General features: G+C 50.5%; 2 protein-coding genes across 3 annotated transcripts in view; both read left to right on the top strand.

Moving 5' to 3' along the window:
* Positions 1 to 10,189, top strand: part of LOC120531983 (protein FAM171B) — a 28,057-nt gene extending 17,868 nt beyond the window's left edge. The window contains exons 2-8 of one of the 2 annotated variants that reach the window (XM_039757916.1): positions 28 to 261; positions 2,049 to 2,141; positions 2,413 to 2,571; positions 3,132 to 3,302; positions 4,098 to 4,214; positions 8,614 to 8,737; positions 8,884 to 10,189. In XM_039757916.1, the coding sequence (XP_039613850.1) occupies positions 28 to 261; positions 2,049 to 2,141; positions 2,413 to 2,571; positions 3,132 to 3,302; positions 4,098 to 4,214; positions 8,614 to 8,737; positions 8,884 to 9,868 (1,883 nt within the window). In that variant the 3' untranslated portion in view covers positions 9,869 to 10,189. The remainder of the gene's footprint in view (positions 1 to 27; positions 262 to 2,048; positions 2,142 to 2,412; positions 2,572 to 3,131; positions 3,303 to 4,097; positions 4,215 to 8,613; positions 8,738 to 8,883) is intronic. The other variant, XM_039757917.1, reaches the window with a different exon arrangement.
* An 89-nt stretch (positions 10,190 to 10,278) lies between these two features.
* On the top strand, positions 10,279 to 22,942 carry LOC120531987. Its single transcript, XM_039757925.1, has 4 exons — positions 10,279 to 12,983; positions 14,266 to 16,292; positions 22,127 to 22,508; positions 22,598 to 22,942. Exons 3-4 carry the CDS (start codon positions 22,145 to 22,147, stop codon positions 22,846 to 22,848), a joined length of 615 nt encoding a protein of 204 aa, XP_039613859.1. The 5' UTR covers positions 10,279 to 12,983; positions 14,266 to 16,292; positions 22,127 to 22,144; the 3' UTR covers positions 22,849 to 22,942.
* The last annotated feature ends 28 nt before the right edge of the window (positions 22,943 to 22,970 follow it).

Consider the following 22,970-nt stretch of genomic DNA (forward strand, 5'->3'; position numbering starts at 1 on the left):
ACTGCCTTCTTGTGTCCCCTCTTACAGGCTCAGTCTTCACACTGAGGGTCCAAGTCAACGATCTGATGAGCCATCAGCACTTGCGGCAGGCGGCTGTTGAAGTATTTGTGAACCACTCAAAGACCAACTCGGGCTTTACGGATGACGACGGCTCCATTGTGCTGAAGGTCCCCTACTCACTGGGGCTGCCTCTCACCATTGTTGCCCATACGGACGGCTTTATGCTAAAGCCACTGCCCTGGAAAACCAGCAAAATGCCCAGTGAGTGACCATTGGTGCTGCCAGGTAGCAGAATTTGTAGCAGTGCTTTTGTAAGGATCAGCAAAGAGCGAAATGGTCGCCAAGTAGGCCGCCGTGTTCTCACACTGACCTGTGGCAGTTTGTGCTCAGAATTCAGACTGTGGCACCATTTTGTTTGGGGATGTGGAGCAGTAATGCCAGCGGTGTAGTGGCTGGACTGGAATAAAGTCACAGAATCACCAGTTAGTTCAGCACCAGAGTGGGTCATTTAGCCTGCCTGCCTGCCTGTGGTCCTCGGCTACATTTCTACCCATAAAGCTCTCTGGGATGGTCATCACCATAGAAGATGTTTAAAATAAAGGATGCCCGCTTGTTTGTCTAAGCACTTGGACTTAAGGGGGGGGGGCTAAGCGTGAGAGGCGGGGGGTACAGCACTCAGTCCTCTGGGACGCTGCCTTCTCATTTCTTAAGGTTACACAAACTCTGAACTCTGACCTACAAGATCAGATTGTGAGCTCTGACCTGCAACTGCTTGCGTCTTATTCTTATTATTAGTCCACACTTCGGGCCTGAGTATTTGAGGAAGCGTTTCATTGGGCTTGCTAAACTTCTTTGTACTTTGTTATTTCATCAGTGCTGAGCGATCGGCCTCATTACTGACAGACTCCACTTGTTTATCCAATGTTGGCCATACATGGATATCCTCATAGCAACAGCGTGGACCAATAGGAAGGCAATGTGGCAGACGCAACCGAGACAGAAGCGAATCATTGGACGGAGGTTTGCTGTGTTTGAGGAGCCTCCTCCACGTGGAGGGAGGGGCTTAGAGCGTGTTCTAGAAGGCCATGTGGCACTGACATCTAGTGGCCTTTTCTATTATTGTCCTCTTGACTGCCCCATAGCCACAACTTTATCGAATAAGTGGCTTCATTGGGGACACACAATCCAGCATGTCAGGGTGGCAGCTCTTTTCACTTCAGTGGATGATGAGGAGTCTCAGCTGACAGTCTGTAATGTCAGACATTGCTAAGAGAGTGCGTTTTATTTCGAGGTCAGAATCAGAGAGATGGCTGCTGTCATTTTCCGCATTGTCTGTTCATTTAAGGTCGTTCTTATTAAGATGCTCAGTGTTTTTCCTTAACTAGCAGGCAGGTATAAATACAATAGAGGCCACTTACAGCTGGGGCCAGTCAGCTTGGCACCATTTGCACCTGGCAGTGCCCGTTTGGACTAAACATTTACAAAGAAATGAGAGGAGTCGAGAATTGAGGTGCAGTTAACTGCTTTGATCCCCAGCGCCTCTCATTACAATGCAGAGTGACGTTTCTGATGTGTGAGTTTATTTAGGGCTGTGCATGTGACCCAAAGTGACTCGCCAGGTACGAGTCCATCACAACAAGTTACGTGTCTGCAGCTCAAATGACTTCGGGCTTTAAAGTCCTTCCTCCACACATTCTCTTAGCAACAACAGCGGACTTGTAGTTGATGGCAGCTTTGAACCAAAGCAGTGCAGTCTGGGAATAGGACACGTGTGTAGAGTGTGGGGTCCGTGCAGTACGTGTGTAGAGTGCGGGGTCCGTGCAGTACATGTGTAGAGTGTGGGGTCCGTGCAGTAGGTGGGGTCCCTGTAGTATGTGGGGTCCGTGCAGTACGTGTGCAGTACGTGGGCAGTACGCAGGGTCCGTGCAGTATGTGTGTAGAGTGTGGGGTCCCTGTAGTATGTGGGGTCCGTGCAGTACATGTGTAGTATGTGGGGTCCCGCTCGTCAGTCCATTTGCTCACCAGCTCTGCTCTTGTGTCTTTTGTAGTCTTCTCGTCTGTGACTCTCTCATTGCACCCACAAAGCCAAGGCAACATCTGGCTGTTTGAAGATTCTGTGCTAATTACTGGAAAATTATCAGGTATGTCCTTTTCTACATTTATTATAAAGTGGCTCTTCATCACATTGCCCACTGGGCACCTACTGCCAGCGTGCATTCTGCTCCGCTCAGCCTGTTACCCTGCATCAGTGTCCGTTGTCTCTTCAGTCCACTGCCTCCCTGTAATGAAGTGGCCATTCAGTGGGTCACATCTGCCCTGGCATCTTGTCTGTTCAGCGTGGCAATCACAACAGCGTTCACCAATACATTGTATGGTTCAAACCACTCCATGAGCATGTGTATGTCTCTCCAGATGGCAGGTCGCAGCCTAGTGTCCAGTTCGCAAAAGGCTTGCTGAAGCTGCCAGACCGGGCAAACATGTCCAGTGTGACCGCTTACCTGACGCAGCCCCAGCTGCCCATAGAAAGGGACTGCTTCCCATACACCATGGGGGTGCTCAGTCATAAATCAGGTCAGTGTGCTTACCTTTATTTAATGTAACGCTGCCACAGAAAATAGAAAAGGAATGAAACTCGACAGGCAGAGGGAGAGCTGCAGAGCAATGGGAGTCAAGGAAAGGAGAAGGCACACGAGAGCGGTGTGGGGCGGCGCGGTGGCGAGGCTCTGGGGTCATTGTGTTTGGGGTCGCTGCGTGTATAGAATGTTAAGACACTCATTTGGCATTGGTTGTTTGTTTACTCTCTATGTGCTTTTTATGTGGCAGGCTGCTTGGCATGCAATGCCAGGCTAAAGATAACGAAATGAACTGCTCCAGGCTGAATGTGTGCCAGGCTTCAGGGTAACAAGGGGGGCTGAGGAAGTCTTTGAGTTGGCACAGAGAAGACGGCCTTTAGCACAGCCAGATACACGGAGGGCTTACATTAGTACAGCTTTAGGAATTTGACAAGGGGAGACTTTTGGGCGACAACATGAAGCCTTGGCAAATCACGAGTGTCGAAGCGGAGGTCGGCACTCAGAAAGTGCTTCAGTTTTACGGAGCTTGTCTAACTTTACGAGCTTTTGTCGCTTTAGGTTACAAGAGCTTTGAGCTGAAGCCCATCGCAGCTCTCAGTGTGCATCTGCTCTCCGGCGGCAAGAAGGTTAAAGTGGCTGGCCCAGTTCAGATCCTGCTGCCACTGCCAGAGGGCACTCGCTTAGGGCCAGCAGATACGATTCCAGCCTGGACCTTTGACATGAAAACCGGTACGTAAGCTAAGAACGATTTACACCTCAGACCACACGTCACCGAGCGGGAGCCAAACATTTGTTTTCTGTAAAATGGCATCGGCCTGCTGTTGAGGAAGGACACCTGCAGAAGACATGCTGTGAAGGTGAACTCGACAAACCCTCCACTGTTGGAGTAACTGCAGCTTCTCCCCGTCTTATCAGTCTGCCCATCTTTCTTTTAAATTCTGCCTTTGTCGGTGAGCTCTGAGCATAAAAGCTGCAGCTTACACTGCATGTCTAGATGGGGGGCCGGGGGTCTGATGTGTGCCCGGTGCGGTCAGCTTGTCTGCAACGCCACACATGACTTTGCCAGCTGTCTAAATTAAAGCAGACGTTCCTAGAGGTCTGACTCCACGGACCCCTAGGTGTCTCAGTTGTAATTTCACAATCTTAAAGCACGCCGAGGAGATGGGACACAACACCAAAGATCCTGAGATATCAGCAAGCAGAACATCAGTCACTGAGAATCAAAGAGGCGAACTTTATCCATTCTGATGACCTCAGGGGAGGCTACAAAGTAAGTCAAAGTGACAGAAAACATCAGAGACTGCGCTGCCAGGCCAGCGCGAGAGCACAGACGTCGAATGTATTTGTAATTGAGGGTGTGCGGGTGAGCGAGGAGTGCAAACTGAAGAAGATGTGTGCTGTGGACAGCCTGTAAACTGCAGGGCACTAAGGGCACTAAGGGCACTAAGGGCACAAACGTCCTCTTCTTCTGCAGGCTTTACTAGTCAAGTGAGTCTCTCTGAGCCTCTGTAATGTCATCTGCAGGTGGCTGGCTGAGCCGAGGTCTGGGGACCATCAGGCAGGAAGAGGAAGGCCTTGTGTGGTCTTATGTGGCTCCACACCTGGGCTACTGGATGGCGGCACCTCTGCCCGGGACTTCAGGTACGCCAGGCTGGCACTTGACGTGTAGCTCATCTTCCTGCTTCATTGCTGGAGTTTCTGTTTCTGCCTCATTCCAGATGCTCCTCTCCCTGCATTTTCTGCTTGCACCTCCTTTTCATTTCTTCTCTCTTCACAAATCATCTTCCTACCTCCCGCTCTGCTTTTCGTCTCGATGTCGGTAGTCGTAATGCCAATGTAAGGCTGGTTTGGACATGCACTTACTCTGCTCCTGCGCTTTTTTATTGACATGTTCTTCCTTATTGCTTGTTACCCCTTTACATTTTCTCAGAGATGTTCAAATGTATTCTTTATATGGTTTGTGTCTATGTGACTGGTCGTGACTGGTTGGATCAGGAAATGTAAGCAGCCAAAAGAGAAAATATAAAGTCTGGTAGGGAAAAAGCACAAACGGGCATTACAGCGTGCCGCTGGGTAAAGTCAGGAGAGGGGCAATGGGGCACTACCAGTCACACAGCAGTAAGTCCTCATTCTGACAGGGGGCAGCAACAACTTCCTTTGCAATATGTAGGGGACCCCGCTGGATGACAAAGTCCAGACCTGCAGCCCACCACAGGTCTGCACCAATGTAGGAGGCCACAACGCTTTATGCAGCCAAGCTCCAAACTCAAGATGCAGGCTTACGGTCTGCACAGGCCCATAAATGGAGAAGAGGCTTAAAAGTCCAAAGTATAACAAAAGAAGAAACAACCGGGCCATGAAAACAAGACAAAGCTTCTTAAATATTTATTGAGCATTCATAATATTTTACAAAATAGAAAGGAAGGTTAGAAATATGGAAAAAGGGAAGAAAACGACAAGCCTGAAGGTCCAGAAACAAGAACAGAACCGCACATACTGTACATTTGTGAGCACGGAGTCTAAACGTCATGACCTCTGAGGACACACCCCTAACAAGGTGGGCGGTAACCCTAGCAACGAGCGCACAGACCAGCAGTGAGCGGAATAAAATGAAAAATGGGCCTAATATACAGTGGTGTGAAAAACTATTTGCCCCCTTCCTGATTTCTTATTCTTTTGCATGTTTGTCACACAAAATGTTTCTGATCATCAAACACATTTAACCATTAGTCAAATATAACACAAGTAAACACAAAATGCAGTTTTTAAATGATGGTTTTATTATTTAGGAGGAAAAAAATCCAAACCTACATGGCCCTGTGTGAAAAAGTAATTGCCCCCTGAACCTAATAACTGGTTGGGCACCCTTAGCAGCAATAACTGCAATCAAGCGTTTGCGATAACTTGCAATGAGTCTTTTACGGCGCTCTGGAGGAATTTTGGCCCACTCATCTTTGCAGAATTGTTGTAATTCAGCTTTATTTGAGGGTTTTCTAGCATGAAGCGCCTTTTGAAGGTCATGCCATAGCATCTCAATTGGATTCAGGTCAGGACTTTGACTAGGCCACTCCAAAGTCTTCATTCAGAGGTGGATTTGCTGCTGTGTTTTGGGTCATTGTCCTGTTGCAGCACCCAAGATCGCTTCAGCTTGAGTTGACGAACAGATGGCCGGACATTCTCCTTCAGGATTTTTGGTAGACAGTAGAATTCATGGTTCCATCTATCACAGCAAGCCTTCCAGGTCCTGAAGCAGCAAAACAACCCCAGACCATCACACTACCACCACCATATTTTACTGTTGGTATGATGTTCTTTTTCTGAAATGCTCTGTTCCTTTTACGCCAGATGTAACGGGACATTTGCCTTCCAAAAAGTTCAACTTTTGTCTCATCGGTCCACAAGGTATTTTCCCAAAAGTCTTGGCAATCATTGAGATGTTTATTAGCAAAATTGAGACGAGCCCTAATGTTCTTTTTGCTTAACAGTGGTTTGCGTCTTGGAAATCTGCCATGCAGGCCGTTTTGCCCAGTCTCTTTCTTATGGTGGAGTCGTGAACACTGACCTTAATTGAGGCAAGTGAGGCCTGCAGTTCTTTAGACGTTGTCCTGGGGTCTTTTGTGACCTCTCGGATGAGTCGTCTCTGCGCTCTTGGGGTCATTTTGGTCGGCCGGCCACTCCTGGGAAGGTTCACCACTGTTCCATGTTTTTGCCATTTGTGGATAATGGCTCTCACTGTGGTTCGCTGGAGTCCCAAAGCTTTAGAAATGGCTTTATAACCTTTACCAGACTGATAGATCTCAATGACTTCTGTTCTCATTTGTTCCTGAATTTCTTTGGATCTTGGCATGATGTCTAGCTTTTGAGGTGCTTTTGGTCTACTTCTCTGTGTCAGGCAGCTCCTATTGAAGTGATTTCTTGACTGAAACAGGTGTGGCAGTAATCAGGAAATTGAACTCAGGTGTGATACACCACAGTTAGGTGATATTTGAACAAGGGGGCAATTACTTTTTCACACAGGGCCATGTAGGTTTGGATTTTTTTTCTCCCTAAATAATAAAAACCATCATTTAAAAACTGCATTTTGTGTTTACTTGTGTTATATTTGACTAATGGTTAAATGTGTTTGATGATCAGAAACATTTTGTGTGACAAACATGCAAAAGAATAAGAAATCAGGAAGGGGGCAAATAGTTTTTCACACCACTGTATTTATACAATTACAATCAAGCTTCCAGTCACCAAACGAGTATCAGATCGACAATCTTTTTTTTTAACATTTTATTGAATTTACTAGGGGGCTTAAGGGCCTGAACTACGCGCCAGCCACTTTGTGTCTCTGCCGCTCGCGTTGTGAAGAGGGGGGCTGAATGCTCCTCCGAAGCCCCCTCTTACACGGTGACACCCCCTCTTTGCTCGATCAGCTGCTGGCTTGCTGCTCCTGCTGTGCCGCGTGATCTTCATCTTGAACTTTTAAAAGCCTGTACAGCAGCTGTCCTTGTCATCTACTCTTTGTCTTTTATTTCCGGTCCCAGGCGTGGTTAAATGTCTTTGCACAAAGTCTTGTCTCGCTTGACGTGAATTCCTGATATTTTAGTTTATAATGTAGAAATGGAATAAGAATCTGAAAATCTAACAACATCGCATTAAAGTTTGATAAATTCTGAAAAGAATGACACCAAACGTGTAGATGTAGGTTTTAAAATAAGCTGATTTACAGCATGACATAACAACGTCACATACAGTAGAATCACTGCACTTGAGGCTTAGGATTTTATACATCGAGAGAGACAGGAGATAAAAAGCAAGTAGCATTCCACACAAGCCAGTCAGACCTGACCAAACGAAATTCAAATCTAATGAACCCTCGGCCAGGAGAGAGCCTACAACTTTAAGAGCAGGGAAGACAATCAGTCGGGTAGACATCGTCCAACCCGCTATATCCTAACCACAGGGTCACAGGGCGCAAGGCAGGCACAAACCCCGGGCAGGGCACACACCAGGGACAATTTAGGGTGGCCAATGCACCTAACCTGTGTGCCTTCGGACTGTGGGAGGAAACCCACGCAGACACGGGGAGAACATGCAGACTCCACACAGGGAGGACCTGGGAGGCAAACCCAGACGGGTCTCCTTACTGCCAGGCAGCAGCGCTACCCACCGCGCCACCTCCCCCCAGTTGACATTAAGCTCATTCTATAACGTTATCCATCAGGTCCTGCCAGGTTGTGCACAGACCCTCGGAGTGAGAACATCAGTTACTTCCCCACTGACTTAAAGGAGGTGAGTTTCGGTTGAGCGAGACAAGTCCACCGTACGTGCCAATAGTAAAGTGAAGGCCATGACAGTTTGTTTGTCCTTCTCCACTTGAAGCCCCTCGGGGAGTGGATTAGGAGTCATTGGGACCCCAAGGCTGTCTGAGAGGCATTGAAAGGTTTTGGTCCAGAATGCTGTCCATGTGGCGCACACTTGTGAGGCTGGAGCTCGAGTGCAACGTCCGCAGGTTGGACAATTTCAAACGAGAGAGATGCGCTCAACAGATCCATAATCTAAGGAGTAACGAAACACCCGAACAAGTGCAACTCCTTGATACACACAAAGACGTTCACGAGAAGTGGCCTGGCAAGCTCTGTTGGGCTGAATGGCCTGTTGACGTCTCCACCGTTCTAATTCTTGCCAGGCAAGTGAGTGCCCAGTGCTCAGGTGGAGGAAGTGCCAGGGGATTATGTAACAAAGTGCGCGAGGTGAGAGACGAACACAGAGAAGAGTTGGCTTTGGTACTGAGGTGGGAAGTGGGCATGTCGCCCGCTCTGATGACTGCGTTGGCGCGTGGCCTTTCTATTTGCACGTTAAGACTGCGCCCCAGATCTCGTTTTTTTTCTGTTACGTGTCTGCCACATAAATAAGAATACGTTTAGCAGAGTGGTGGGCAGTGCCTACTGTATGTTGTTCCTATTGGCTGCCATCCCTGCAGAGGACAGGTTAGAGGTGCCATCCAGACGTTGGCTAACCGGTGATATTTTTGCCATTTCTGTGTCTACAGGTTCCTTTGGCCGCTCCTCAATGGCGGACTTTGCTTTGTATCACACGCACCTGCTCATGGCAATCCTGGCTGGGACTGTGCTTATCGTCATCGGCTTTTTTGCGTTGCTCTTTTGCTACTGCCAGTGAGTGCCCCTTTCTTAACTGGACCGTGTGTGCCGTGCCCGTTGTGTCCAGTTCTAACTGACTGCTGTTTCCCGCTGCACTGTCCATCGTGTGGCCGCGACTTTCGGACCTGTCTTTAATTGCTCTTTCTTGCTCTTTCTCCCAGAGGCTCGGTTTGTGCCCCCCGAGGAAGGAAATTAAAGGCGTCTAAAGCGGACACCTTAAAGAAGGACCAGACAACCTCCACTAACGGCAAGACGGAGGAGAAGCGACCTTCCCAGGAACACTGTGCCGAGGATGGACGCCGTTGTCCTTCACAAGCCACAGCAAGAGCCCAACAGGCGGACGAGCACAAAGAGGTGCACCTGACTCTGAGCGAGGCGGTCTACGGACTGGCACACCTCTACAACCAGCCGGTCGCCATCCTGCCAGCCCCGGAGCTCTTTGGCGCCTCGGAGCAGCTGGCCGGCTGCAAGTCTGCCACTTTGCCCAGGAAGGCCCAAGTTGCGTACAACAAAGGGATGCCGTCCTCCAGCAAAGACAGCTACACACAAACGCTTCCCAAAATGCCGGGGCTCCCTCACCTGCCAGGCGGCGAGGCACAGCAGGTCCTCGAGGGTCCACAAAGCTCGGCCTGCAATCCCGGCGGCAGCTGGGGCAGGTACAGCAGTTTGCTGGAGTCGGTGTCCGTGCCGGGAACGCTCAACGAAGCCGTGGCCATGGGCCCGTTTTGCAGTGAACTGCAGGGCATCTCGGAACAGACGCTGATGGAGCTGTCCAAGGGCAAGCCTTCTCCGCACCCCCGTGCCTGGTTTGTCTCTCTGGAGGGAAAGCCCGTGGCACAAGTGCGCCATTCAATTATTGACCTGCAGAAAAAGCAGAGGCCTGGTGACAGTAATGACACGAGCCTGGACTCGGGGCTGGACATGAATGAACATCATCCGGGTCGCAAACTGGAGCGAGAGAAGACATTCCTGCAGAGTGTCCCTCAGAGCAAGGAGGACCTGCACTTGAGCAGCAGTGAGAGTGGCACCAGCAGTGGCAGTCAGGGCACGAGGAGGTTACGACTGAGCAAAGACAAGGGCAAGGCACAAGGAGAAAAGGGCAGCTGGCAGGGCAGGGAAGAGAAGCCTCTGGTGAACATGAACTAGATGACTAAAGCCAGGGGGGGCAGACTCACTGGACACGGCGGGCAGGGGGACGTGGCATTTGCCTTTGCTGCGCCCCAGTCTCCGACTCGAGTGCGCCCGGCTGCTGCCCCGGACGTCTACACACATCACATCCCACCCGCTCCGGGGCTACAAGCACAATTCCTCCGTTTCCCTTTTCTACACGACTTGTGTCGCTGCATGGCACGGCAGGGGGTTGCATGGCTGCATGTCTCCATTCGGGGTTCTCGTCAGTGTTTTATACCATCTTTTGTGTACTGATTTACACTTTAATACCAATTAAATGTTAGCTGCCACTTTTAATTTGTCACCACTGTTGTGTTACCAGAACCGGGTCTGGAAACAAAGCGGAAACCCCTCGATCCACAGACCCAAAGTCAACGCCACCGCCAGTAGCTCGTGCCCCTTCTCTGGTACAGCAGACCCCGATGCTAATCTCCATTTGTCTGCAAACCCAAATCCTCATGGCAGCCTATGCGCCCGTAAACTGGACACTAGCGGAGTGGATGGCGCGCCCTGAGGGGGTCTCAAGGCTATGCCAGCTGTGCCAGTGCAGTGAGTACAGTAGCTCTGAGGTGCAGACCCCCGGGCCTAACCTGCTGCCAGATGCCAGGATGCTCCCTCGATTTCCACTATTTAACGCTCCGGCTTAGGCGCCATAGACCACCCTATGTGCTTCTTCGCTGGCTCTGTTCATGCGACTACAGGGGGCAGCAGCCTGTCAACGCCCGAGGTGGGCCGAGGACCTGCGCACTGCTCTTCATGACCACCGGACCTCCTGCCATCTGGGGACCCCCGCAGGCTTGATCATGTAAACAGAAGTGCCACCAAAACCGAGGACTTTAGTGACGTCCAGGGATGGTCACCCAAATGATACTGTTATGTAATTCAAATGTTTTCTTTTCTTTGGCATTTTTCAAATCTTTATCCGACTGAATTCCATTTCTATTGATGAAGATATCGCGTGGGTCTCGAAACGCTAACTTTGTGACCTGCGCCCCTTCAGCCCTACGCAGGTCGTCTTCACAGACTCATTTCGCGTCCACAGGAGGAGACCCACAGCACCCCGCCGTCCTCCAATGGCTCCATGCCGCTCTTTTCCTGGATTTCAAGCCCACCACTCCAACGTAAACGACTGACGAGCCCTAAAGAGTCCTGCTGTGCGTCTGTCAAATTCCCTCGGCTGCCGTCGCCACTCTCATCGTTTAGTCTTTTCTGTTCTTCAATTCCATGAAAGTCGGACATATTTGTATTTTGCCCCAGACATGACATCCTTCAGTTCCTCTTTTGTCACAGTAGGGTCCTAAGGTGCCATCCTCTCGGCCCACCGTCAGGACATTAACACCTGAGACCCGAGCGCCAGATCAGGCCGGACAGGAGGCGTCCCGTCGTGATTCCCGTAGGCTCGCTTACTTTACTCGGACGTCGTGCGCTGGGCGCCAAGTGCGTGGTCAGCGTAGGTGGCCTCAGGTCTTCGAGGACGGTGAGCCGCCAGGTGTGTTACGCTTGCGCTGGCATCCACTGCATGGTAGGCGTCCTGGGGGGCTGCGGAGAAAGAGAAGCAACATCGGCCAGAGGGCGAGTGCTTCTTCATCTGTGGTGGGGTCAAAGTCTGGGATACAAAGGGACCCGTTCAGGCATTTCGAGGTGTCCCTTGGAGGGAGTGGCAGCTGCGACACGTCAGAGACGCCGCTTATCTGGACGCTGAAGGACTCGTCTAACGGCTGCCCAGGACATTTGGACTCTGCTGGAGACTCTCAGTAAGGTCACATGATACGTCGGCTCTGCTTTTAAATGTGCACACTTTGTGTTTCGGTCTAATAAAGTGAACGCGGGGCACCGAGTGTCTTTGGTCACATCGTTTAGTAGACGCACTAATGGGGGGAGCGTCACAGCGACTGCTCGGTGAAGTGGCTGCCGTTTTGATCAAGACGTCTACGTCTGGGGACAGCCTTTATGTGTCCATGACATCCTAAGGGACACCCGTGCGTTGTGGGGAGTGCTGAGGGGTGCTTGCGTCACTCCAGTCGTTAAGGGCATCCAAATGCTGACAACAGGACCGCCATGAGGTCAGCGACAAGCGTCCCTGCCCGGTCATTTGGTGTCGATAGGCAGATGATGTGAAGCAGCCATGAATGTTATTTGCACCCGCGTCTGCTCTGCTCCGCGCCAATCGGCAGCATTTGAACTTCACAGAAAGTTACGCAGGCCAGATGACTAAACAAAGAGATCAAGTGAAAGTAAAAATGAGGCATTAACTCCGAAATCAGCCGAAGCAAACAAAACGGCCACCATGGGGGTCCGCGGGACTGACCTTGAAAAGCAGTGCACTGGATGGCACACAACTCGGGGTAACCAAAGGGGCACCACAGTCCCCAGGAACTGAGAATAAATAAACCGTTTAGCATCGCCAGTCGACAGGTGGGCTTCAAGATGCATTGTGTTGCTATAAAAAGATTCAAATATTTAACACCTTAAGGACTCCAAACACAGTAAGCTGAATGAAGATGAAAAGTCCATCACTGGACGATGACGAACATCCAAACGACACGTAAAGAGAAGCTGGCCTTCCGAAAAGTCCATCCATCCACTTTAAATAAAATCCGACTTCCGGCTGAGCGTCTTTTCATTTTAAATCTCTCTGCACAGTTTGAATCATCCAAGCCGCGGGGGTCTGCTGGAGCCAAACGCAGCCAACCAGGGTGGGAGTGATGAATTACTCACAACGTCCCTGTGATGAAGTCGTTTTCTGGGGTTCTTGTACTTATGAGTATATTTCTTAATTCTGTAACTTTACTTAAGTACAAATGAAAGTAAGGAATCTACTTTTCAAATCACAATTTATTCCTGAGTATGCCAACAATTTGAATTACTGTTGAGACTTTTGACTGACATTTTGGTAGCCAATAAAGGTATCCGATGGTCCGATGGTCCGATGGACCCTGATATCTGGGCACTGCCACACTGCACCGGCTTTTGATCAAAATCGCACAGTGAAGGAGCTTTGGAGTAATTGGAGGACTGAAGGTTTGGAGAAATAAACTTCATGGAGGACAGCAACATTCAACTCAGTGGACATGACCAGTGCTACTGGAGGGTGAGTGCCGCTGGCCGCTGGCCATTATGATACTGGAGGGTGAGTGCCGCTGGCCGCTGACCATTATGCTACTGGAGGGTGAGTGCCGCTGGCCATTATGATACTGGAGGGTGAGTGCCGCTGGCCATTATGATACTGGAGGATGAGTGCCGCTGGCCATTATGATACTGGAGGATGAGTGCCGCTGGCCATTATGATACTGGAGGGTGAGGCCGCTGGCCGCACGTGATACTGGAGGGTGAGTGCCGCTGGCCATTATGCTACTGGAGGATGAGTGCCGCTGGCCGCACGTGATACTGGAGGGTGAGTGCCGCTGGCCATTATGATACTGGAGGGTGAGTGCCGCTGGCCATTATGATACTGGAGGGTGAGTGCCGCTGGCCACACGTGATACTGGAGGACAGAACACAGCCTGCTAACGTCTGTCCACCATCTTCAGTGATTCAGCATACAAGACTTCAGCCTGTAATCTCAAACACACACGATGGTAAGAAAACGTTTAATACATCTGAGGTGACCAGCTAGCGTGGCCAGACCTACTTGAAGCCAAGTCGCCCGCTAGCCTGCCATCCGAGTATCTCTGAGGTAGCTAAGCTGTGTTCACACTCGCACACTCGCACACTCGCCTCATTTCTATCATGAAATCCACTCACAAAGTATTAGGGAGCCGCTCTCATCACCTCACGTTATATCAGTAACATCAGTCACGTAACCCTCATAGAGCCGCTGGGGTGGCAGCACCGAAAGCCATAAGAAGAAAGGTGGCAGTAGATACCAACTATGCGCCCATGATAATTAGAGCTACATTTTAGTGATGGGAAAACTCGGGCATTAGGGTATCAGAATGAAAACGGCTTGTGGTGCTGCTCACGTCTCCCCTTTACAGACATGTCCACGTAAGACTCACCCCATGCAGTTTGGGCCAAAAACCAAATCCACACATGCAGTATTTTTGTCAAACGTGCTCGCTATTTTTGAACATTTCTGCCCGCTGGGGCCCAATGCACAGTACAGTATTGGAACTGCATAACTAAATGGGTTCGACTAGAGAAATGACATTTGTGTGTGTTTGATCACTAACGATTAGAACAATTTACCACACATCATTCTAAACAATCAAAGATTAGCTCAAATCATTACTTTAGCTGAATGGGTTTTTTTTTTTTTTTAATGTTTTTCCTTTGGTGATAAAAGTAGTGATGTGAGGAAGTGATGTTTAGAGTCTGACTAAAATGTTGTCATTTATATTTTCCTTTGTATAATTCTTCGGTGATCTTTCCAGAGAAAACATCCATCAAAGATTGATCAGTAGTAGCGTGACATCGTTGTGACATCAGCCAGTCGTCAACAGAGACCACCGCCACACCAAACAAGCTCTGAGCAAGAAAGCAAGCCAAGTTACCAGATGTCATGTTGCCAACTGGAAGCAAACGTGACCTTCAAGCAGCTGCTGACCAGCTTATCATCATCAGTTTGTGAACATGTGAAGGTCGACAGCCATTTGCAATGCTTGAACAGCCAGCTTTCAAATAATTAATCAGCACATTGCAAGCTCAAGCCAAGGTCACCTCCAGGTCCACCGTTCACACCACAATCTATGACGCTGCCGATGACATGAAGATAACTGTGACTGCAGAATTGGGTAAAGCAACCAGCACTGATTGTTGGTCAGCTCATCAGAAACGTTACCTTGGTGTCACTTGCCACCGTGTAGAAGAAGAGTCCTTGGGAAGATTGAGAGGGTCTCACACATTTGACATGATTGCTGGCGCTCTTGATGATGTCCATTGCCAATACATGATTACAGATGAAGGACGACAACTGATGGTGGATCCAACTTTATCAAAGCTTTCATCTGTTTGGGGTCCAGAATGATGCAGAGGTAGATGAGGATGAAGCAGACTTCGAAACTTAACAACAGGTTCAGAAGGTGAGCTGTCCAAGACATGTTTGTTACGTCCAAGGCTCTAAGGCAAAGGCCAGAGTTTGCAGTGCTCTGGTGAAAGTTCACACTACAGACAAAACTCCTGTTTAAGGTTTCTTTGTTAGAACACAAATCTCCTGAATGTGATCCATTCATTTAGTTTATCAGTAATGTAGACATGTTTGAAGTAGCGGTTTTCTACACGGTTTGACTCGCTAGTTATCAATAATTCATTAAATATCAACAGCTAAAAAGTAACTTAGTAGTCTGAGTGGTTTTTGAGAGGAGTACTTTGTACTTTCTTTTACTTAAGTACTTTTTTAAAACTAGTACTTCTATTTGTAATTGAGTATTATTTCAGCAGTGTAATAGTATCTGTACTTGAGTACAAATTTTCAGTACTCTTTCCACCACTGCAGCCAGCACAGGGCACAAGGCAGGAAACAAACCCCGGGCATGGCGCCAGCTTCTGAAAAGTCATTTCTGGAAGTCGAGTCCACACAGCGGGTTGGATAATAACTGACAGACAGACAGACGGACGGACAAAGAGACAGACGGACAGACTGACTGAAGTTCTCTTTATTTCTAACGTCATTCTTAATGCACATGACGTCACGGTGAGGCGCCATTGAAAACGCAAGCCGCTCTGCATTTTAACCAAAAGGCCTTTTCTAACATCATCACAATCCCGTCTATTGGCCGAGTATGGGACTGGACTCGGGATTGCTGATGATCTTTGATGATCTTTGATGATTTTGAATTTGGTTTGGCCGGCCAAATACACACCAGTTATTTAATAGGTTTTCAAAATACGAAGGCTCACTGAGCGAAAGCGAAACACATTCAAATGTCCCCAACCTTTGACAAGCGCCTTCTTAAGCGTATTGTTACTTGTATTTAAGAGAGGTGTAGGTTTAACTAAGCTCCGTCTTTAAAATCGGTTATTTCTTTGAAATGAATCACTTCCTTATATTAACCATCACCTCGAAGCGAGTTCTTTACGAGAAAGTCGCTCAGTTTCTCAACATTCAAGTAATTAATCCGGAAACCAATGTCAATCCTTCATTTATTTTACAGACTTCTTTAGAATTTTAAGACATCATCAGGTAGCTGACGGATCGTACACAGCGGACAGCAGCTATTAATTAACACGAGAAGCCAACACTGCAGATCACCGCGGCCCCATCGCGCCTGAGGCGTGACGTGATAAACCTGCGCCGGGCGCGCGCGCGTCTCCTCTGGCTGCAGGCGAACGCGGAAGCGATGCGCGAGTGGCTGGACGGCGCGCACACTGCCTGAACGCTTCGTGCGGAGTTCAAGAAGACGAATTGCCGAGACAGGCGGTGCTTTGCTTAACGGTGCACCGGATTGGCGGTCAGAACTGGGTGAGTGAGTGAGTGACGTCACGCTCAGGCCGGCAATGCCAGCATAGGCACTGGCACCTCGCGACCCAGAGGTAGATGAGGCGATTCATTTAGAGTTGGGAGCAGCGCGTTCAAGTTCAGGCTCAGTTTGTCACTTGTTTGTTTGTTTAGCCACAGGATTTGTAAAAGGGGCTTCAAGAGTTAATGTTACAAAGAAGAACGCCCGACAAGTTAAAGGACAGGTGCGTGCGGCATGAAAGCGCCCGACTTGATTTCAGCATCTGAGAGGCGGCCGAGTGACGGGGCACTTGCTGTACGTCTCTAAACGTGAAGCGTGCGGTAGTACGGAGTCCCCGACCCAACGTAGAACTACACGAGTAAGGAGCGGGTGTAGAAACGAGGCATTCGTTTTAGTGATCTGTCAAGAAGCAAATTCTTACTGTTATTAACTAGGGGGCATTGCCCCCTGGTCGCTTCGCTCGCCAACCCCCGGGCAGGGACTACCCGCTAGCCTCTGCCGGTCGAGGATGGTGATGCGGATGTACAATTTAGACAGACTGCTATTTTCGTGGTTATTGTTCCAAAAGCATATTAGACCTAACTGTTTTACATTGCAGCGAGTAATCAACCAGAGTGAATAATTATATGCGTTCGAGGTATTCATTGCATTATGTGATTTTGTTCTGCTTGGCTTTGAAATTAACACACAAAATACTTTTTAAACTTACACTTTTACTGTAAAACTTCAGTTAAAACAATTTTTTGAATTAAATTTTCGTCAATATCGCATTGAATTTTCATTCTGTTTGGACTTTCATCGTGACAACATAACTGGCCGTGAGTGAATTTCGTTTCTTTCTCTCTGTTAAATAAACCGACTTTTTCAAATGTTTGTCCCTGTGATTTGTTAATTGTCTTTGCAAAAGCTCTTCTAACAGGAAACTGTCAACGTTTTAATACGAATGGCGTATCGAGAGCTCCTTTGGTGTCTCATGTCATTAGTGAAGATGGACTACATGACCTTTCCTGGATACGTCCTAGTATGGGACAGTAATTCGGCCGGTGGGAGACCTGACGGTGTTAACGGCTGTAGATGTTCTTCATGATATTGTAAGTTGATGTTTTCATCTTCCTCACCATCACCACCAACTGTTTCAGTGGACTCTATTGGTACGCATTTCACCGATCTGCCATGGAACCGATTGACAATTTTCGCGTTAACTCGCTTGACTTCATCGTTTCTCGGATTGCCCGGGTACTCCTTTCTTCTGTTGATAACACTTCGGGATGAAATTCTTCAATAAGATTTGGACAGAATCCGTTTTCTTTTATTGGGAACTTAAAGTGAGGAAAACAAAAAAATGTATAAGAGCTGAGAGCACAGGAAGCGTGTCTGACAAAAGCTTTCACTCCAGTGAGCGGTGAGAAGACTGTGGGCGTGGTTTGAGAGGAGGGCGGGGCTTGATCAAATCTCATGGCCAAAGTCCCGTCTGTCCCAGGAGTAACTTTGATAACAGAGAGATATTATTGTTGCTGTTGCTGCTGTGTTTAGCCAGGCCAACGTCTTATTTGCATACCTGCAGAATTTTCCTTAATGCCAATTTGCACCCCCGACTGGTTGACGATGTGGCGTCATTTTCGGCCCCCCTTTAAACAGGTTTACTGACAGCTTTCACCGAATGAGTAGCCTTCTGAAGATGAAATACGTAAATACAACAGAAAACTAAGATGGCAGACCCCAAGAACTTAAAGCCAAGGAAGCAGCTTCACGGGCACCGTGCCAACAGGCAAGTCCAAAGCAAAGAGGAGGCCTTGAGGTGGCAAATCCGATTGGGCAGACCTGCTGTAAGTCAAATGGGACGTCTCCGAGCCCACGCTCCGTGTAGTGCGCCACACTGATTGACTCGGTTCTGGTGGCCGTGGTATTCCACATGTCCCGATGCCACCGGACGGCGTGATGGGTTAAGATGGCGTTCCACGTTTAGTTGTCGTGTGTCCAGCCTGAGAACCTGAAGCCGCCACTTCCACTGCAGGCCCACTGCTGCTGCCTTTCGGTGTTGCCCTCGGTTTGTTTGTTAAAGGCCTGCTTGGTCGCAGCTCCTCTGACTCGTGTGGCTTGGCGCCCGGGGGCTGCCTGTCTGGAGTCTGCATGCTCTGCCCATTGATGACTCAGACTCTGCCCAGCGTGGGTGTGGGTGCCCCTTGCTTATCTGGTGCCCGATGAAGCCGAGACAGGCTGCACCCCCCAATAGGTTTGATGATGAACGGACTTTCCACTTTGGTCTGTCCGCTTCAGTTCAGTTCTCTGTGCCAGTGGGTAGTGGTGGTGCCCTAAGAACACGGCGAGCCACACAGAGCGCACTGACGATACCCACGCGTGGGTCTGTTAAATCCAAGTCAGTTCAGATTTAATGTCCTGCCGCTCACCTCCTCTAATTTCTAACATTAATCCTGGCACACGTTCCTCAAAATCATTTGCATCCAGATGAGCCGAGTTGCCCTTGTGGCAGCAGCCATCTTTGGTTTTGTGACTGCCAGTAGGTCATTGCTGGGTGGCACGGCCCTAATGCACAAAAAGCGCCCACCATCAGACTTGTATGAGAAAGATGAGCGCTGCACCTCAATGTGCTGAATCGCCGCTGGCCTTTGTGACGTCAGATGTCCCCTCACTTGTCCTCGCGGGCGTCACTTCATACACCCCTTGTATTGCTGTGGACTCCCGCCACACAGTTTGAAGATCTGTGCTGGACTGAACCGTCGGTGGTCTCCTTACAGCGTGAGCTAATAGTTGAACTCTGAGACCACTTCTGAGGACTGTCACCAGAGTGCTTCCTGGGGACATCAGCTGAGCTCTCTCTCGGTCCCAGGGCGCCACTAAACGCCACGGTGCCAGTGCCAGTCTTCTGGCCAAGTGTATTGCCGTGGACCCGCATGACAAAGCATCGCACTTGGCAGATTTGCCCTGTGGTGAGCTTGGTGGGCATGATGTGCAGCAAAGGAGGGGGCTCTGTGTGGCTGCGCCAGGGAGTTCGGCCGTTGTTGGGGGTTTGTGGCCGACCACTGGCAGTTCACCACAACCGAATCTTCAAACTGAATGTGGACCCTGGCACTTTTGTCGTGCCCCCCTTTGAGGTACAAGCAGCTGCTCTGCCATCCATTGACCTGCAGTGCCCACTTCAGGACCCTTCTGGCATGGCGGTGTGTTTGCCCTCTGTCTGGTGCCTCTGTGGCATGTGCCCTCTGTCGATGTCCGAGCGAGTGGTCTCCCCTCCGCCCCATGTACCCGTCTGCTGGTTTCCCAGGCCTTCAACACTCGTTTTCGTGTTTCTCTGACTGCACAGCATGTCGGGGGCAGCGGTCGCCACTCGTGCTGTTTTGGAAAGTCCCCAAGTTTATTTATACATGGATACGGAAATCCGCTTAATACCACGGGGGCACCAGAGAGCGAGAGACGCTGGCATCCTGAGGAGAAGCTGGCAAGAGGCCCGCAGCCCTGCCAGGCTAGAAATGCCTCCACACATGCAGAGGGCTGTTGGAATCCCAGCACGGTGCCTCCTGGCCAGTAGGGGGCGGCATGTTGCCCCTTATGGTGAGTGGTCTGAGTCCCAGGAGATGGTGTAGGGTGTCATCGTCATTGTGAGGAATGGGACAGTGAATGAGAGGGAGGGGACAGGATTTAACAAGAGAGTGCAGTGGACAAGTGGGCATGGCACAGTGGCAGACAGATGGCAGTGTTTTGGGTGTTTGTCTTGTGTCATCTTGTGTTTCTAAGTGCCTAGTTCACTGGCATTATTCCAGGTGCCATGCCTGTGCCATTGCCAGTTAGTGCACTTAAAATGCTCTTTGCTTTCTTGTTAGGTCTGATGATGGTACCAGAGGGCATTACTTTAGCCTGGAGCACTCATCAGGCAAGTACCAACTGGCAGTGCCCACAGAGACCGCTGCCTGCTTGGCATGACCTCTTGACATCGGTGGCCGAGTGAGTCAAAGTCGGGACACAGACCTGCGCGAGGTGCAAAACAGGCAGACTTTCACAAAACACACACACACACACACACACATGCCCGTGAGAACCAAAATGGTCAAGTGGTCCTGGCATGAACCAGCTGATCAGGGCTCAAGTGCCCACAAAGATGGAGAGACACGCAGGCAGTGCGGAGCACAAGAAGGCAAAGGTCCGACACAAAACGAGGTGGCGCTTGGCATTGAGTTCTCTTGGCCCGTACCTCACGTGGCTGTGGCAAGGGCAGTGTTGCCTAGCAACCGTTGTGATGCCGGGGCCCCAAGAGACTCCAAAGAAGGCCTTCAGGCTGACCTGAGATGGGCAAGGAACGCGACAGGCGGGCTTTGCACACAAAAGTTAAACATGAAGAGGGCAGCTGCAGAAAGCCCTGGCACAAAGTGGCAAACCTGCTTATGAGAGGCACACAGGAGCAGAAGAGCGGGCGCAGAAAACAAAATGGAGGAGAGAACGAAAAATCAGAAAAACACGAAAATCCACCGGGGGGCGCAGCCGAACAGCACAAGTCATTGTGACACCGACTCCCGAGGTCACCACCGATGTCACACTTGATGTTGTGCTCGCTGACTCCCGAGGTCACCGCCGATGTCACACTCGATATGCTCGCTGACGCCTGATGTCGATATCACTCTTGATGTTCTGCTCGCCGTTGCACTCCGTGTCTCGTTGAGTGCTGCCACCCTCGCTGTCCTGCCACTTCCCCTCACTGTCTAGCGCGATGTCATTGAAGCCCCTGCTGTGCCAGCTCACCCGTTTGTTTAGCAGTGTCATTCACGCACAGAGTTACAGCTGAAGTGTCCGAGTTTGGCTCACCCTTAAAGAGGAGCCCGCCGTCATCGCCCAGTGTGCCCGTTGCTCAGAGCCCTCACTGTCACACACGGGGCTGTTGGCAGCAGTTTATCATATTGCGGGTGGGCCTGAGGTGGGCTGTCTCTAGTGTGCTTGTTATTCAGTAACTCTTATGGCTGGTGGTCCGCTGCATGACTCTGAGTCCGAGAGTGGGTGACACTTAGTAGTGCAGGTGCGGACCTCAATGCCCAGAGGATGGCAGACTACACGACCAGACTGGCAGAGGCTGATGGATTGTTGAAGATCTTGCCAACAGTCCATTAATGTGCCGCATGGTGGCTGGATGGCTGTTTTCCAGGTATGGCGGTTCAGCCTGGCGTGTCCTTGTCCCTTTCCCGTTCAGTGGTCGTGTGACAAACCCGAGACCACAGACACACAGCCCCTCTTCTGCTTGGTGGTCCTTCTTTCCTTTTGTACTCCGTATACTTACAGCTGAGCACTGATTGGCTGTCACGAGGAGCTGCCCGAAGACCTACTTGGAGACGTCACGAAGGACGACTGGCACACAAGCCATGCCATGATTGGACACAACTCACTAAGATTACAGAAATGAAGGCCGAAAATCGATGGAAAAGTCGTGTAGTGTGACTCGGGCGTAAGGAAACGCACAAAATGTGTCTGCCCAGCTCGTGCCAGTGTTATGCCACCAGAGACACAGGCCAGTGGGCAGCATTCCTCAGATAGCCCTCTGCCAAAAGGCAGGGTGAGTTGGCATGTTATGGTGGCAGCACCACCAGGGCACTTTGCCCTTCTTTGTGGCCCCCTGAGAGGTCACAAGTGTAGCAAGTGGCTGGTCTTTGAGTGCCCACCATGAGGGCTCATTGTCACATGACCTTATGAAATGGCAGGGCAGGGCAGGACTGAGGCCCAGTTGCAGTTCCAGTTCTGGGGTGGAACAGCAGGTGGGCCCCCCTAAAGGGTCTTTGGAGCTCCTTACGCACTACGACCCCCATGTCCAGCTGTCTGTCTGTCTCTTGTTTTCTAGTGACCCCTGCTGGCCGCAATGCAGACCCTACGGAAGCACAAAGTGGACCTCATCGAGTGGCTGAGCGGAGACCACCAGCTCGTCCTCCAGCATGTCCAGTGCCAGGCGCTCGTCACGGACCGCGAGTACAGGCGACTGCGGAGCATCCAGGACCCCGAGGGCAGGGTCATTGAGCTCCTGGACACCCTCCTCTCCAAAGGAGATGCCCACTGCCAGCAGTTCATCGCCATCCTCCGGGGGCTGCAGGACACGTACCCCCAGCTGCAGGCCTGGTTTGGGCAGCTCGGCATCACTGGGGCACCGGCTGCCCTGGGCTGTCCTCCGCGGGCCGCACCTCCAGACCACGAAGCCAAGGCCCGCCAGGCCGATGCCATGGTGTCAGGTGGGTGAGGGAGCCCGATGTTGGTGGGATCGGGTGCTGCGACTCGGACACAGGGGTCTCAACTGACCGACTTGTCTTTATGGGCACAGATAAGAAGCACTTCTTGCGCACGCAGCGGGAGGTGCTTATCCAGGGCGTGAAGCAGGTGGCACAGCTGGCAGACCGGCTGCATGTGACGCTGCACCCGGAGGCGCTGGAGGAGGTGCTCTGTGAGAAGACCCCACAGAGTCAAATGAGGAGGCTGCTGGACTTCGTCACCAGTGACGTGCTGGCCACAGAGGTCTTCCGGGCGCTTTGTGTTGTGGAGGCCAACCTCATGTGGGAGATACTGCAGCTGTAGGGGGCGCCCTTCCCAATAAATGCCATGTTCTTGGCCCCTAGTGGGTAACACCTGTGTGCCTGCTCAATCACTCACTGGCCAAGCAGCGCCCACGAGAGCAGGGGCAGAGAGGGGCGGGGACT

The sequence above is a fragment of the Polypterus senegalus genome, chromosome 6, assembly GCF_016835505.1.
Source record: "Polypterus senegalus isolate Bchr_013 chromosome 6, ASM1683550v1, whole genome shotgun sequence".
Lineage (NCBI taxonomy): Eukaryota > Metazoa > Chordata > Cladistia > Polypteriformes > Polypteridae > Polypterus > Polypterus senegalus.

What these genes read in the sequence shown, in the direction of transcription:
- LOC120531987 (XM_039757925.1), top strand. Translation starts at nt 22,145, where the DNA reads ATGCAGACCCTACGGAAGCACAAAGTGGACCTCATCGAGTGGCTGAGC. An exon ending in GGCCGATGCCATGGTGTCAG is followed by an intron (nt 22,509 to 22,597) that starts GTGGGTGAGGGA and finishes TTATGGGCACAG; the next exon opens with ATAAGAAGCACTTCTTGCGC.